General features: G+C 36.5%; 1 protein-coding gene across 2 annotated transcripts in view; it reads left to right on the top strand.

The window, feature by feature from the left end:
• Nucleotides 1-16,301, top strand: part of RSF1 (remodeling and spacing factor 1) — a 154,122-nt gene extending 137,821 nt beyond the window's left edge. For both annotated transcript variants that reach the window (XM_006077385.3, XM_044943447.1), the window contains 5 exons: nucleotides 934-1,001; nucleotides 1,636-1,843; nucleotides 3,401-3,621; nucleotides 5,814-6,002; nucleotides 8,736-16,301. In XM_006077385.3, the coding sequence (XP_006077447.3) occupies nucleotides 934-1,001; nucleotides 1,636-1,843; nucleotides 3,401-3,621; nucleotides 5,814-6,002; nucleotides 8,736-9,304 (1,255 nt within the window). In that variant the 3' untranslated portion in view covers nucleotides 9,305-16,301. The remainder of the gene's footprint in view (nucleotides 1-933; nucleotides 1,002-1,635; nucleotides 1,844-3,400; nucleotides 3,622-5,813; nucleotides 6,003-8,735) is intronic.

Consider the following 16,301-nt stretch of genomic DNA (forward strand, 5'->3'; position numbering starts at 1 on the left):
CAGTCTTCATTAAGTCCCCGTATCTTTTTTTAATATAAATTTATTTATTTTAATTGGAGGTTAATTACTTTACAGTATTTTCCATACATCAGCATGAATCCGCCACAGGTATACATCACCTCAGTTCTAAAGTGAAAGGAGCTTTGTATGTGAAAAAAATCTTAGGAATCATCTAGTCTTGTATTTTTTTTCTTTAGGTGAAAGAAAAAGCCTCTTTTGAGAAAAAGTACATTAACCTAGTTTTAAAATTTTGACTGTCTGTATAAGAATTTCAGTAATAATGAAAATATAGTATTTAAGAGCCAACAATAATATATTCCTCACACTTAGTATTATTTCTGGAATACTAAGTTTGTTCAGTTTACTCTGTCATATGATTTGTATAATTGGGGTAGCAAACTGTGACCTGTGGGCCAATCCAGCTCATTACTGGTTTGTGTATACCACATGGCCTAGGAGTGGCTTTTATATTTATAAATGGTTGAGAAAAGAAAACAGAAGGAGAAAAGTATTTGAAAATCACGTGAAATTCATATCACAGTGTCTAAAAAATAAAGTTTATTGGAACACTAGTTACATTCATTCACTTTTTGTCTGTGGCTGATTTTGCACTACAGTGGCAGAGTTGAGTAGTTACAACAAATACTGTATAGTCTACAAAGCCTAGGATGTTTACTATCTGGCTGTTTAAAAAATACTTGTTGATGTTTGGTATAGATACTCTTTAAAAGTAAAATAACAACAACTTAGATACTGGTTTCTATTGTACCAAAGAAATTGAAGTTAACAGTAGTATGGGGTGATCTAATCCAAGTTCCACAGCCCTAAAGTACCAGAGAGCAGTTTCATATTCTGGCCTTTTTTATTTTAGAGGCAATTTTTCTAGTCCGTATGCCAGGACAGGCTATAATGTGATTGTTGTATGTATTTTAGATTTGATGAGTTTGACGAAGCAATTGATGAAGCTATAGAAGATGATATCAAAGAGGCTGATGGAGGAGGTATGTGTTTATCATTCTCTTTTCTTCATCTCACTTGGCCAGTACATTAATTAAAATGCCCTGATTAAAGAGCAGTAAGCAAGCATATTTTTCTCATTCTCCTCAGTGTGTATCACGATCACTACTGATGTTGACTGAAATTGAAAATAACCTGTGGACATGGGGCCAGTGTGTAGACTCAGAGCTTACTAATTGTTTTAAAAGTGTGCTGTGCTTAGTTGCTCAGTCATGTCCAACTCTTTGCGAACCCATGGACTGTAGCCCGCCAGGCTCCTCTGTCCATAGGATTTCCCAGGCAAGAATACTGGAGTGGGTTGCTACGTCCTTCTCCACATCTTCCTGACTCAGGAAGCAGACCCGCATCTCCTGCAGTGGCAAGAAGATTCTTTGCCAGTGAGCCACCTGGAAAGCTCCATTTAATAGGATAAACAAATGTAAAACTTTCTTGAAAACTCTGTCGGTTAAAGCTGTGAGAAAATTGCATAGCTCTAGGAAGAAAATAAATAAATCAAATGAAAAAGCTGCTAAGGACAATCTGTAGATGTTAAAGGGAAACTTTTAATAAACATAGAGTTGTCTTTATCTCTCCCTCCCTCTCTTCCCCTCAACCCTACATCCCTGCCCCTGGACTCAGGAGTTGGCCGAGGAAAAGATATCTCCACCATCACAGGCCACCGTGGAAAAGACATCTCTACTATTTTGGATGAAGAAAGAAAAGAAAATAAACGACCCCAGAGGGCAGCTGCTGCTCGCCGGAAGAAACGCCGGCGACTGAATGATCTGGACAGTGACAGCAACCTGGATGAAGAGGAGAGCGAGGATGAATTCAAGATCAGTGATGGGTGCGTGGTCTGTTGGTAGATCCCATTCCCTAGGTTGAGGCTTGAACAGGGCTTCCAACCAAACTTGGCCCTGATGGGGCTTTTGTTCAGCATGTAGACGGTCTGTTTTCAGGGTACTTAAAACAGATTCAACAATGCTGATTTTGGCTCCTTCTAGATTAAAACGAAGTTTTATGGGTGTTTGGGGTTACAAGGAGTCAGACACAACTGAGCGGCTGAACGACAATAATTATTTATTTATTTTTTGACCAAGCCATGCACCATATGGGATCTTAGTTCCGTGACCAAGGATTGAACCCATGCACCTTGCATTGGTTCCCAGTCAAATGTGAGAAATGGGCAGGTATAAGTAATTAGAAACTATTTTCTGGTGACCTATAGGGGTTTGGGTTGGGGCATGTAATTCTATACTGAATTACAGTATAGAAGCTTTCTTCTGTACTGTCAGGAAGCTTCTCTACAGAGCAGATATATGGAAGGAATGCCACAGAGTTTCTCCTCTCAGATTGTTAGTGGAGGAAACAAACATATAAACTACAGAAAAGTCCTTCTGCATGATTGCTACTAAAACATAAGGCAGGGTACAGAAGAGGGCCATATCAATCCAGGGAGGTCAAGGAAGGCCTCAGAGTGGAAATAAAGCTCTATCTGAAATGTAAAGAATAAATTGGGCAGATTGATGAATTTGGAATTAGAAGCAATATAAAGAAAAAAGTATTCTAAGCAAAGAAATCCTGTCCAGGGCAGCCAGGCATAAAATGTCATAGAATATTTAGGAAACTCCTGGTTTGTCAGGATAAAAAGAATTAAGGTAGCATCAGAGATTGCCCTGCGGGAGATGTAGCCAAGGCATAAAAAGGAACCAGATGATGGAGTTTTGTGTTTGTCCTGCATAAGAATGATGGAAACCCACTGAAGAGTTTTAAATACCAGACTAATATGAGGTTTATGTTTCAGAAAGATTCATCCTGGAATTCATTGGTAGGATTTATTGAGGTAAAATGAGCATAGATTAAAGAGATTTTGGGGAATTGCTGTAGTAGTTTTGATGGGATATGAGACCCTGAACTGAGAAAAGATACCAGGTTTGAGATATCTTTATGAAGTAGACTCAGGAGGAATTAGTCATTGATATGAGAAATGAACAGGGAGAAAGAATTTTGGGATAAATTCCAAGTTTCTGCCTTGAATTACTGGATGGGTGATAGTACCAAATACCAGACTAGGGAACAGAAGAAAGGAGTAGCCTAGGAAATAATGAGTTCATTTTTGGACATGTTGAATTTGAGGCACATGGGGGACTTCCCAAGAGGCAAAAGCAATTTATGTACAAAAATGAGCATCAATTGATCTTCATAACTCCTTCTAAAAAAAAAAAAATGGGTGCAAAACAGCTCTTCATTTTATAAACAGGGAAATTGATCCAATGACCTAGATATTTCCATTAAACACTGCTTAATAATTTCACTGGACTTGTTAGAATTTGAACTCAGAACTCCAAAATGGGTTCATGGTTATAAGTGTACCGTCATAATTCATCCGGTTTCTCTTGAATAGATCTCAGGATGAATTTGTTGTATCTGATGAGAACCCAGATGAGAGTGAAGAAGACCCACCATCTAATGATGACAGCGACGCTGATTTCTGTAGCCGAAGACTAAGGCGACACCCCTCCCGGCCTATGAGGCAAAGCAGGCGTTTGCGGAGAAAGACCCCGAAGAGAAAGTGCTCTGACGATGACGAGGAGGAAGAGTCTGAGGAGAACAGCAGAGACTCTGGTAAAGATAATTCGTATCCACAGCTCACTAAGGAAATTCTTGTAACTTCTGGAATTAAAATCTCTTAAAATAAAATTCTGTCAGTTGTAATATAAACTGTCTGATGAAACTTTGTGTTCTATTCTTACAACTCACCACTGATTAAATCTTTCACATAAAGCAGGTCTGAGAAGACAGATATGGACGGATGTGTTAACTTCATGCCAAACTCGTTTACAGTCGTGATGAATCCTTTTGGTGCCATGTGTTTCCATGCCTAGACTTCACCTCCAGAGTGTTTCTTGGGAATTGTTTTTATTTTATTTTATTTTTTGGGGGAATCGTTTTTAATAATCTGAGAACATTTTTCCTCAGATGTCTAGCTGTTAGAGAAAGATCACTAATTATCTCTAACATTTAGATCATAATCAGTAATTTATTAGTTTTTATAAGTTATCAGTGTTATTTATATCTATACTCATCCCTATTAATTAAAGAGAGGCACGGCAGCTAAAACAACAGATAAGATGCTCCATGGGATTGGCAGATAGGTAGCTGTCGTCTTACTTAGGAAATGCTACAGATAGGAGTATCATATCCCAACTCGGGCCAGGTTGTGGAGTTTTTTGTTTTGTTTATCTTTTTTTCTAAACCTTTTGAGTAAGTGGAGACATCAGGCCCCTTAATCAGTGATTATTTGCTGAAAACAAGAACATTTTCTTACATAACCATAGTATAATATCAAAGTAGGGAACTTTTATATTGATAAAATACCATTAACTTATCAATAGTACACATTCAGATATCATCAGGTGCCCCAATATTGTCCTTTATGTAAACGTTTTTTTCCTGGTTGAGGATCCAGTTCAGGATTACGTTATGCATTTATTCATGTCTCCTTGGTCTCCTTTTATCTGTAATATTCCTGAAATGTTGTCTTTGTTGACCACAACATTTTTTAAGAATACACACTGGTTATTTTGTAAAATATAACTCATTTGGTTTTATGTTTCCTTGTGATTAGATTCTCGTTATACATTTTTGGCCAGAATATCACATAATTAATGTATGCCCTCCAAGTCTTTGTTATTTTCCCTTTAATTAATAAGTAATCCATACAAGATATTTTGAGGCTTTAAATACCTTGTTCTTATCAGATGTTGCATCCACTAGTTTTAGCATTTGTTGATGATTTTCTAACTCCTTCCTTCCTATTTATTACTTGCCATTCTATAAGAAAGAGCTTTCTGTTCTGCCCTGTATGTTTATTTCTTTGGTATCAGTATGGATTTAATGGATTCTTATTTCGGTCTTACTACCATCACTATTTTGAGTCAGTTTGTCCTAGATTTGGCCTCTGGGGACCCCTTTAAACTGTTGGCTAGCAGTTTTTCAGTATTTGAAATCCATTAGAGAACAAAGCTAGATGTGATGATTCAGTGAAATGTGTTAGCTTTCCTGAAAACTACTCTGCCATAATGCCATATCCTGATTTTGGTGTATTGATCAGAGATGACATGACAAGAAGAGTGCTATTTAGCAGTGCTTTGAGAGTTAAAGTAGCTCTGTGAGTTGTATTCAGCAGATTTTAATTCTGCATGGGTAAAAGCCAAACGTATAACCCCAGTTCTGTACTTGAAACAAGCTCATCAGTTTTCTGTGGTTAGAAAGTTTAACCTCTGCAGTGCATTGTAATGCTATGAATGTAGCCATACAGCTGTATTCATAGGAACAGCAGGTTATCATGAGGCAGAACAGTAACCATCCACCAAGAAGAACAGTTGTGGCAGCCATGCAGCTGACTGGGTAGCTCTAGGTTGTATGAGATAAGGTTTATGAAAAACTGTTTTTTTGGCTGTGCCACGGAATCTTAGTTCCCCCACCAAAGATTGAACCCAGGCCCTTGGCAGTGAGAGCACAGAGCCACTGGACTGCCAGGGAATTCCCAATAAAACATTTTTTAACCTTGAGGTTGACTGCTAGTAGGATACATTTGTGAGCTTCGGCATTAAAACTCCCCGAGATGTACTCATATTATTAAGAAGAAAATTAGAGATTTATAAAAGTTACTGTTCATTTAAAAGTTATGACTGAACTCTGTGTAATAGCTTTATATTTTTATAAGCTAAACTAACATTTCTTTTTGGTGGAATTGAAAATTAAAATTTGTACTTCTTTTTCCTTTCTACCCACCCCCTTTTTTTTTTAAACAGAAAGTGACTTTAGTGATGACTTTAGCGATGATTTTGTAGAAACTCGGCGAAGAAGGTCTAGAAGGAACCAGAAGAGACAAATTAACTACAAGGAAGATTCAGAAAGTGATGGTTCCCAGAAGAGTTTACGACGTGGTAAAGAAATCAGACGAGTTCACAAGCGTAGGCTCTCTAGCTCAGACAGTGAAGGTAAGGAATAGCTCTCCAGTGTACGGACATTTGGACAAGGCTGTAGTACAAATTATAAAGTGAACTCACGATTATGATTCTGTACCATTTATTAGAAATTTAATATAGCCCATAGTATCTTTGAGATAAAACCCATTATTTTATGCCTGGTTAGCCTGTAGTTTAAATAACTGATGCTTGATAAGATAATAATTTTTAAGTTCTTAATTGTAATAATTAAATTCTTCATTGAAACTAGAAGAGTGTCAGAAAATTGTGATCTGTTAACAAGATTTCTTTTGCTTCTTGATAATTTATGGCCCTCATTTTGAAATAACCTCCTGTGCCCTGAATAGCTGAACAGTTGCAAGCCAAGAGTGCCTGCTGTCTCTCTTCACTGTGACAGCGACCTTTAGTCAGTGAACTTTTATTTCTTAATAGCGTTAGCTGTGCACGATTCCAGAATTACAAGTTCTAAAATATGAATTTGTGATGTCCATTTAGTCTTTGTAGTTTATTCTAGAGTTCTTCTCATTTTAAATGATTCTAACCTTCACCTTCCCCTATATCTTTTTTATATATTTACTTCTCCATTGTTTATGATCTGTATTGAAGATTATTTGCTTTCATAGATCATTGTCAGTTAAGTTTGAGCTCATGCCAGGACAGTAAGGGAAAAAAATGTTTGGGTATGGGAGATTAAAGAAGGGAGGTAAACATCTGGGTGAATGTGTATCTCTTCTTGTGTTATTAAAGAGAAATATAAATTCATTAATTCCGCTATTAAAAACAAATACTTAATGAACTATCACTGTCCTAGGCACTGGGAATAGAATAGTGAAAAGAATAACCAAAATACAGCTTCCTCATGTAACTCTTATTTTTGTTGGGGGAAGAGAGACAATAAATAACCATGACAAATAAATAGATATATTAGGTGGAGATAAGTGCTGTGGAGAAAAGTAGAAAGGGAAGGTTGGGGGAGTAGTTGGAATCTCAGATAGAGTACCAAGGGAATGCCTCCCTCAGAAATCAGCATTTGAGTAAAGACCTAAAAAAAGAGTTGATTCCCACCTGTGGTGAGTGGGGACTGTTACCCAAAGGTGGGGTCTGGGTGCTCACCACACAAAAGCCAATAAATAGGCCAGGTTGGTGGAAAGGAAAGTTTGCTTTATTTTAGATGCCAGGCACTGGTGAGAGGTGGAAGGGGTTGGTGAGGGATGGGAAGGGTGGACATCTGTTCAAAGGCTGACTCCCCTCCTGACAAGCAGGGCATGAGAGCTTTTATAGGCTGAGGGAAGGGGCTGCATGCAGAAGCAGCACAGTCAACTCAATGTGGTCATCAGTCGTCTGACCAGCATCCTCTTGGTTGTTTTATGTACAGTTAATCTTTAGTTCCAGGGTTGGTTTATTCCTGTTTCTTTGAAGCCAGTTCTTGGGATTGTAGCAGCTCATGTCACAACTAGTCTGGTCATCATGTAGTTAACTTCCTCACCTGGGGTTTCAGTATCTGTAAGACAGCTCACAGGATAAGGCTCAGAATGTTATCTGTAGCCCTTGAGAAGTAACTAAAGGTCCTTGACTATGCTTAATGACTACTTTATTATTATTTGATCTCCTTTGACTGTTTTTCTTTGTTTCTGCATTTTCTCATTTCTCTGATAAAACTTATTCTTTGACTAAAGTTTTCCACAGAATTTAGTCTGTGGAAATGCAAGCAGAAGACAAGGGGGGGCAAGGACCATAGAGTCTTGCTCTGTTTAGTACCATATTGGATAGTTAGATAATGCAGTAGGCCATTGTATAGACTTTGGACTTTATTATGTGTGAAATGAGAAATAATTGGAGGATTTTGCACAAAGGAGTGATATTATCTGACTTACATTTTAGTATGGTATCTATGTTATGAGTAAATTAAAGGGTATAGGAGGGAATCTAGGAGTCTGGTTGGGGGGGGTCATTAAAATAGGCCAGGTGAGAGATGATGGTGGGTGAGACTAGAGCAATAGCAGTAAAGGGGTGAAAAGCAGTCAAATTATGGATATATTTGAATACAGCCCACAGAATTTACTGTTGGATTAGATGGGAAAAAGAAAGGAATCAAGGATGGCTGAGTGATTAGAAGAAAGGAGTTACCAATAACTAAGTGGTAGAGACCAGAATTGTGCAAGGTTGAGGAGGAAGTGTCGGAGCTTGGTTCTGCCTGTTCAGAAATCCAAGCATAGATGTTGAATAGGCAGTTTGATACATGAGCCTGGAATTTAGGGATTGGTTGCCTAAAACAAATGTGAGAGTCGCCATCAAATGGGTGGTATGCAAAGCCATGAGACCAGGTGAGATCAAGTATAGATAAAATGAAAAAGTTTAAGGGCTACCAAGGACATTTAATAACATGAAAAGAGAGTGCAGTACTTCAGATGCAGTGCTTAGTTTTAATTTTTTCTTTTCAGTATGTTTACACAATTCTCTAATTTGAGAGTTAGTGGGAAGGGGTTTCTTAGTTTGTGACCAACCTGTCTTTATTTAATTAAGGATTTTGCCCTTTCCTAAAACCATAAAGTATACTGTGAATCATATTGGGCATTGCTGTGAGAATGAGAAAAGAGAGAAATGAGGCCAGTTATTGAAGGGAAATATTTATGTACAAGCAAGTCTGAAAGTAGGACATGGGATGAACATGGGAGGAAGAAGAGGATTACTTATATCTATTAATGGTTAACCGTGCCAATGGCTTAAATGTGCTGTTTATTCTAGAGAGCTATATGTCCAAGAACTCTGAAGATGATGAGCTAGCTAAAGAATCAAAGCGGTCAGTTCGAAAACGGGGTCGAAGCACAGATGAGTATTCCGAAGCAGATGAGGAGGAAGAAGAAGGTAAACCATCCCGAAAGCGGCTTCACCGGATCGAGACAGATGAAGAGGAGAGTTGTGACAATGCTCATGGAGATGCAGATCAACCTGCCCATGACCGCCAGCCCAGGGTCCTGCCCTCAGAACAAGACAGCACCAAAAAGCCCTATCGGATAGACAGTGACGAGGAGGAGGACTTTGAAAATGTAGGCAAGGTGGGGAGCCCGTTGGACTATAGCTTAGTGGACCTACCTTCCACCAATGGACAGAGTCCTGGCAAAGCCATTGAAAACTTGATTGGCAAGCCAGCTGAGAAGCCTCAGACCCCCAAGGACAGCAGCACAGCCAGTGCAAGCCTGGCCCCCAATGGGACAAGTGGTGGGCAGGAGGCAGGGGCCCCAGAAGAGGACGAAGATGAGCTTTTAAGAGTGACTGACCTTGTTGATTATGTCTGTAACAGTGAACAGTTATAAGACTTTTTTCCATTTTTGTGCTAATTTATTCCACGGTAGCTCTCACACCAGCGGGCCAGTTATTAAAAGCTGTTTTATTTTTCCTAGAAAACTCCACTACAGAATGACTTTTTAGAAGAAAAATTTCAACAGACCCTGAAGTCTTTCTGTGAAGTGACCAGTTTTGAACTTTGAAGATAAATAATTGCTGTAAATTCCTTTTGATTTTCTTTTTCCAAGTTCATGGTCCTTGGTAATTTCAGTCATGGGGAAAAAAAAATCTTATTATAACAACAAAGATTTGTATATTTTTGACTTTATATTTCCTGAGCTCTCCTGACTTTGTGAAAAGGGTGGATAAGAATGCATTCCAAATCTGTGAGGACCCAAAACAGAATTAGGGGTGGGAGAAAGCACTTGTGCTTTTAGCTTTTTCATATTAAATATATATTATATTTAAACATTCATGGCATAGATGATGATTAACAGACTGTTTAAAAGTTCAAGTCCGTATTGTTGCAATTTAAGAATTGTAGATAACATCATACATAAGTCATTTTAGTAACAGCATTCATGAAATCAACTTGTTTACTATTGGAGATAACCACACTTAAAAAAGAAGAGACGGATAAAAAAATACCATCATAAAAAACTGTAACCTAAGTTTCTGTTATAGCGGAGTTTCTTGTTTTAGAAAAAAATCATCTGAAAAGCATTTGTATAGTAAAATGTATAATGAAGCTTTGACAACCAGGTTGTGCTAATAGCAAATTTTTTTTAACAGCTTTATGCAGTGGTGATGACGTGGCCTTTAATATGCCATCATGGAGAGTTATTAGTGAAAAGAGTGTGGTCTTTCTTAAGGCCTGAGTGGACTGTAAACTTTGCAGATAATGTAACTCTTGTTTTCTGGCCACTTAATATTTAAATATCTGAATTATCATTTTCAAAGAAATACACCTATACATAACATACATGAAGATATGGATGCTAAGCTGACTGCAGTATTTTAGCACATTTGAAGAAGGGGAAAGGATTTTCAGGTGAATTTTAACTGGTCTATTCTTGCCCTTAGTATCTACTTCAAATTGAAGTCTACAAACAAAGCAGTTCCTTTGGGAGGTTTTTAGTTTGAATTTTAGCATGTGTGTGTGTGTGTGTGCGCGCGCGCGTGCATGTGTGAGTGTGTGTATGTGTGTGTGTGTTAGAATTTCCTATCTGCCTGGATATATTAGCAGGGTTTGAATGTAGTTTTGGCCATTGGCCATTAGACTTCTATTAAAATTCATTAATAGTCACATGACCAACATAGAGTTGATTGAAAACCACCAATATACTTAATAGATATATCCATTTCAAACATCTCAACATTTTAAAGAAAGATAGGCCCTTTGTTTCAAGAAAATAGGGGTTTGTAACTAACTAAATATCTAACATGTAATTGACACTAAAATATGAACTTTGTCTTAGTTTCTGTTTCAGCTGTAAAATTTCAGGCAGAGCCATAAATAACGTTGTACAGAGTGTAGCACTTGTGATTAAACCTTGCCTGTCAAACTCTGAAACCTTCAGCCATTACTTCTGTGAATACTTTTGCCCTGGGATTGGGTTTTCTGTTTCAGTGTTGTGTCTGTTGCCGGCAATGGACACACCATATCTGCTGCTGGCCCAAGGAACTTCATTAATTTTTCTTCCCAAATTAAGCATTCTATGTGCTAGTCAGTGAATAATAAAGCACTTCTCTTTTTTATTATTAAAAAGCTGGCATTAGACTTGCATTATAGATACCTCTAGAAACTTCATACTCTTTCTTTTCCTCCCCTCACAGGTGTTGCCCTTAAATCTTAGCTTTTGGCCTTGAAAGTTTATAGCTGTTGTTTTTCACTTGTTGGTTCCTGTTTGTTTGTTTTGTTTCACCTTAGTTCTGTAGTACCTGCCCATTAATATTTTTGCTTTGATTCTAGCAGTGTATATGTATCTGTATAAAAAATAAAATAATGAAAGCAGCCTAAAAATAGGATGCACCAGTAGCATGTGGTTCCAAGCAAGTTGTGATTTTTATTTTGAGACAATATTCCACCAGAAGGGAGTGAAGGACTTATATTCCCAGATAGTAAGCAGGGCTATGTAAGGAGCCACATTCACTTACCAGGCCTGCTTTCTGTCTAGGTTTGTCCCATTTATTTGAAAGTCAGTTAAGAATGTGAGCCTTTTAACTACATAAAACAGGAGGCAATAGAAGGATTCCTATTAATGCATGGTAAGTGGTTAGAACGTGCAGGTGGCCTATCCTGCCCCCCGTCTTCTGCTACCATTTTAGTCCTGCAACGGGGTAAAGCCACTAAGGTGTAGAAAATCCCTCTCTCTACCTCCGGACACACAAGCTTCTGCTTCAACCTGTTCTCTTCAGTTAAGCAAATGACAAGAAGTATTAAATGGGTAGATTATTTATTTTACAGGATGCCTAATGTGAAATAAGTTCTTTTTACCCTTCTGCCATAGAGAGCAAAAGGTTAATTTTTATCTTCGTAAAGACTGAGTATTCCATTTAGCAAATGTCTCACTGACATGGGTTATGATGCCACTTTTGCTGCCTATTATTTACCAAACTTGAATTAAGTGTTTGTGAACTCAATAGTGAGTGTTTCCTTTTGAATTCCCTTTATATTCTGATTAAACCAGTTAACTTTGCTTCATCTACAAAGAGTACAATCCAAGCACCTGATAGTTACAAATTATCATGCAGATAGGTTAATTATGGCTGATGAAATGTTGAACAGTTCACAAACAATTCTGCTGCTTGGTGTTTAGATTCAGTCCCTCAAAGAGTCTTGTGTTTGCTGAAATACCAGCTCTGAACATGTTTTGAAGAAGTTAAAAACAAAATATAGGAAAAAGAGAATGTTCTATATCCAAAGACATAATTCAGTCATTAGGAACGAACGGTCTTAATTCAGACATTAGGACTGCTGTACAGGAAAGCAGCAATTCATCTAGAGTTTAGAACATCTTGGATTCTTGTAGTTAGAGTACTGACCATGGATTTAGGCTCTCAGTAGCTGCTGTGTAATAATAGAACCCTTTAATACTCTAAAACCCCTTTTTGGAAGTATAAATCAGACTCCCAATATCAAACTCCACTATAGCAAATGTATTAAGGAGAGATGTAGTTTAGTACTCACAATATTTAGTTTGGTTTCTGTAAAGGTTTGAAAACTAGCCAAATTTTCACAAAGCAGAAACTTTGAATTAAAATTTATGAAAACTCAGACTGAAAATAATATGTTTTTGTTTTGTAGACATGTGCTGATGAAATAGTGATTTGTGTAAACATTTTCTATTGTTGGCACAGTACTAAAGAATGATGGCAGAGATATTTTCAAGAATATACCTGATTTATTAAGGATGGATTTCCTTGGCACATCTTTTTCCAGTTGGTCAAAGGCTACAGATTCCAAGAATAAAAAGGAGTTTCATTTAGAATAAATTCATGTGTGATTTTTTTCAAAATGACCTACCAAAGAATCAAGGACTTCAAATGCAAAAGAAGTTGTTGGTAAAAAGATTTTTAAACAAATTAACAGGACATTACAAACTCCAGTTTTTACTTTTCGATTGATGGAACCCATCCCATGATACACAAAGAACATATATAAAGAAAAATGTAGGCCTGCTTAGAGTTTAAAAAGAGGGGAAATGTTAGCTATTTTTAAGTGGGGTTGATGGAATTTTCTCCGTCACAAAGAATTCCTTTTGAGCCTATGTTTGTGGGGATAAGAGGTGTTAGCCATTCTCTAGTCCTACCGTATAATTGAATCTGATTGAATCTACAGGTTTAATATTCAGAAAAAGTTGTGAACTCTGCCCTTCACCAACAGTGAACAAGGTCCCTGATTCATGGCATTGCCTCACAGATACAGGACAAGTATTCAAAAACCCAGATCTTTTTAAAATGGAATGAACATATATATGTATGTATATATATATAAATTAATATGTATATACATATCTTAGATGTTAGAAGAAATAAAAATGAACGCTTTGAAGTTATTTGACTCAAGAAAAAAGACATAATTGTAACTGATGTGAGATTATGAACATAATTTAATTACAGAAAGCCTAGAGAAAAATAGTGAAGTTCCTCTTCTTGGTTTAACATCCTGGTTCTCCCAAGAAGCAAGACTGCCAAGACTGCATACCTTCTGTATCTACTTAGTCCTCTGTTTAATATCTGTTATTAAACCTCCTTAGAATAAAATCCATTCCTATTTTATCCACCATTCCCAGTGTGTACCTATAATCCTACCTTGGAAGTGGCAAGCTAACTGCTGATTTACTTCATTGTTTTATACCAATCCTGAAAGACAAGAACTTTTATTATCAATGTATTTAAACTGAGTTGTTGTATGTATAATTAATAATTTGTCTTCAAAATATTTCATTCAAATTATCATTAACACTTTTTTGAGTGCCAAGAATTGCTAAGTAACTATGTAACATATATGAAGATAGTCATTCCCCAGCAATCAAGCAGTCATTATAAGCCAAAATGTAGTGTACTTGGTATGTAACTACTCTAGACAGTACACTCAACACTTAAAAATTCATGTAAACCCTCTCAGAAATTGATTAGAATATGATTTCCATTAGTGAATTTTTTTTCATTTTGCTCATGTCAATTTTTTTTTCATTTTATATTTATACCATTTCACTCTGGGAAATACTGAAAACCCAATTCTGGCACATTGTAGTGATTTCAGTTAATAAAGATTTTTATTTTAATAACTAAGATGTCTATCCTATGCATAAGTTATATCAGAGGGCATAACAATTATTAGACAAAGAGAAATTAATTAATCTCCTTAGACATTGTGAATGAGAAAAAAAAAACATTTTTAAAGGAACTACATTTGTTTTGTTTTTTTTTGCCAAACCGGTACAAGCTAGAAAATGCACTAAGGACTGAGTGACCTGCCTTGTTCATTTTGCCACTGGATGATGTAAGTTAAGAATGGAATTGTTAGCCCTAACTATATATTTTCTTGACTTTCATCAGTTTCTAAAGAAATCTAATTTAAATGTTTCGAGTTTTGTTTGACGTGTATTTATTGAGTTCTGGTCTTAGACCAGGAGCTATCTGCATGTCACGTTTATTGGATGGCCAAGAACACAGTTATTGGGAGACTTAATGGCTCAAAACCTTCTGAATCATTTAACTTATTTTGTATGTTGCAAAAGAAAAAAAAAGTTTATTTTGCTTGAGAGTCACATTTTTATAACTGTACAGCTTTTAAGGGATGGGAGGTGGAAAATACCCTAAAATAGGATGTAGATTTTTACAATTGTGTTTATGCTAGAACATCTACAGGTACATTATGTAATTAAACCTAAAATTGTTTAAAATTTTGTGCCATGGTCTTTTTCATTCTGCCCTTTAGCAGAGTTGGTGCATGTCAATACTGCTATATGGACAAGCCTGGAAATTAGGCTAATAACCTGTCTCCAAAGCTTTAAGATCATTGCATGAAAATTACACACACACACACATATTTAGACATCCATACATAGATTTAGTTTATTTTAGTGTAAATGGATTTTCAATTTTAGAACAGCTATTATAGCTCAAATTTGGCAGTTAATGATATTTTCTTAAAGTGTGTGATTTTCGTGATGCTTAACTAGGGTTTTCTCACTGTTGGTCTGGTGTTGTGTTCTATTATGAAAGTAATGTCTTGATTATGGTATCTGAATTGTAGCTTGCCCAAACCTGCTGGGGTTTTTTATACACCTTGAAAGGGTGTACCCTGTGTTGGGATGGGGGGATTGGGAGTGGAACACAGCTTTGTTTCTTTTCAATCTGTAAAAGAAGTAAAAACTAGAATTGTTCGATTTGGTTCTTGTAGACTCAATTCAGTAGACTTAATTCCACAGGAATAGTTGTCTGCTGGAGGCATGGCAGGAAGGGATATCAGATTCAAATTCAAATTCCCTTCTTTTTTGATAAATACTTTGAAATCTTATAGAACTGCTAATTATAGCAGTCTTTTACATGGCACATTTTTGATAGGTTATATTGACACCTCTGTTTAAACACCAGTGCTTTTTGCCATCTGATAATGTACCATTCTGATTTCTCACTTTTGTAGCACAAGTGTATTCTTGTAAAGAATTAAATTCATAACTTCTACCTAAGTTACCTTTATCTATTTCCAGTTACTGTGGAATGTCAGTTTCTTTGCTATCCTCGTCTATTCAGAAATGAAGCTTGGGAATCATGAATTTCCAGGCAAAGAATATAAATCCCAGATAAGAATTTGTAGATGGTATATGTTAGATTCCCATTTTAAACTAATAGCTAGGATCCAGGGAGTGTTTGATCAAAATGCCTCTTGGGTTTTCAGACATGCTTATATGAAATGCTTTATTTTCCTATGCATAAAAAATATTCCTAGATACGTTCTCAAAATGCTTTATTTTGTTTCTAGGAGATGAGCGCTAAAGCAGACTCCAAGATTAACATAAAACTCTTGAGGTAATAAGGAATGTGGTATTAGCTAAACAGAAGCTGGCATGCTCTCTGCCACATAAGACATACTGCATGTGTAAGGGGGGGAAAAACGTGAAAACTGGAAGTGTGATTCCAATAACGCACGAAGTAAATTTTGTGCATAGAAAATACGGGAATTCCTGGTAGCTTAAAGCTTCAGGGGTTAACTGCAGTGTATGAACACCTAGTGTGTTAGAATTGCAGTGCATAGTTGTTTGAATACAATATTCCTTGTAAGTGACAACCAAAATATGTTGTGGCTCGTGCCAATATTTTTGTTAATGAAATGTTCATTGTCTCACTACAGTCTGATCAGAACTCTTGGTGTTATAAAATAGGCCTAAAAGCTATTTTATGGCTACTGGCCTAATTGTGTAACTTTTTTCTTTCAAAATGTTTTATTATAATACTTCTGTCATTTCTTTCACTTAATATATGTCAATTGTCATAATAAAAAATTAAATAATTTGA

Source organism: Bubalus bubalis, chromosome 5 (assembly GCF_019923935.1).
Source record: "Bubalus bubalis isolate 160015118507 breed Murrah chromosome 5, NDDB_SH_1, whole genome shotgun sequence".
NCBI lineage: Eukaryota > Metazoa > Chordata > Mammalia > Artiodactyla > Bovidae > Bubalus > Bubalus bubalis.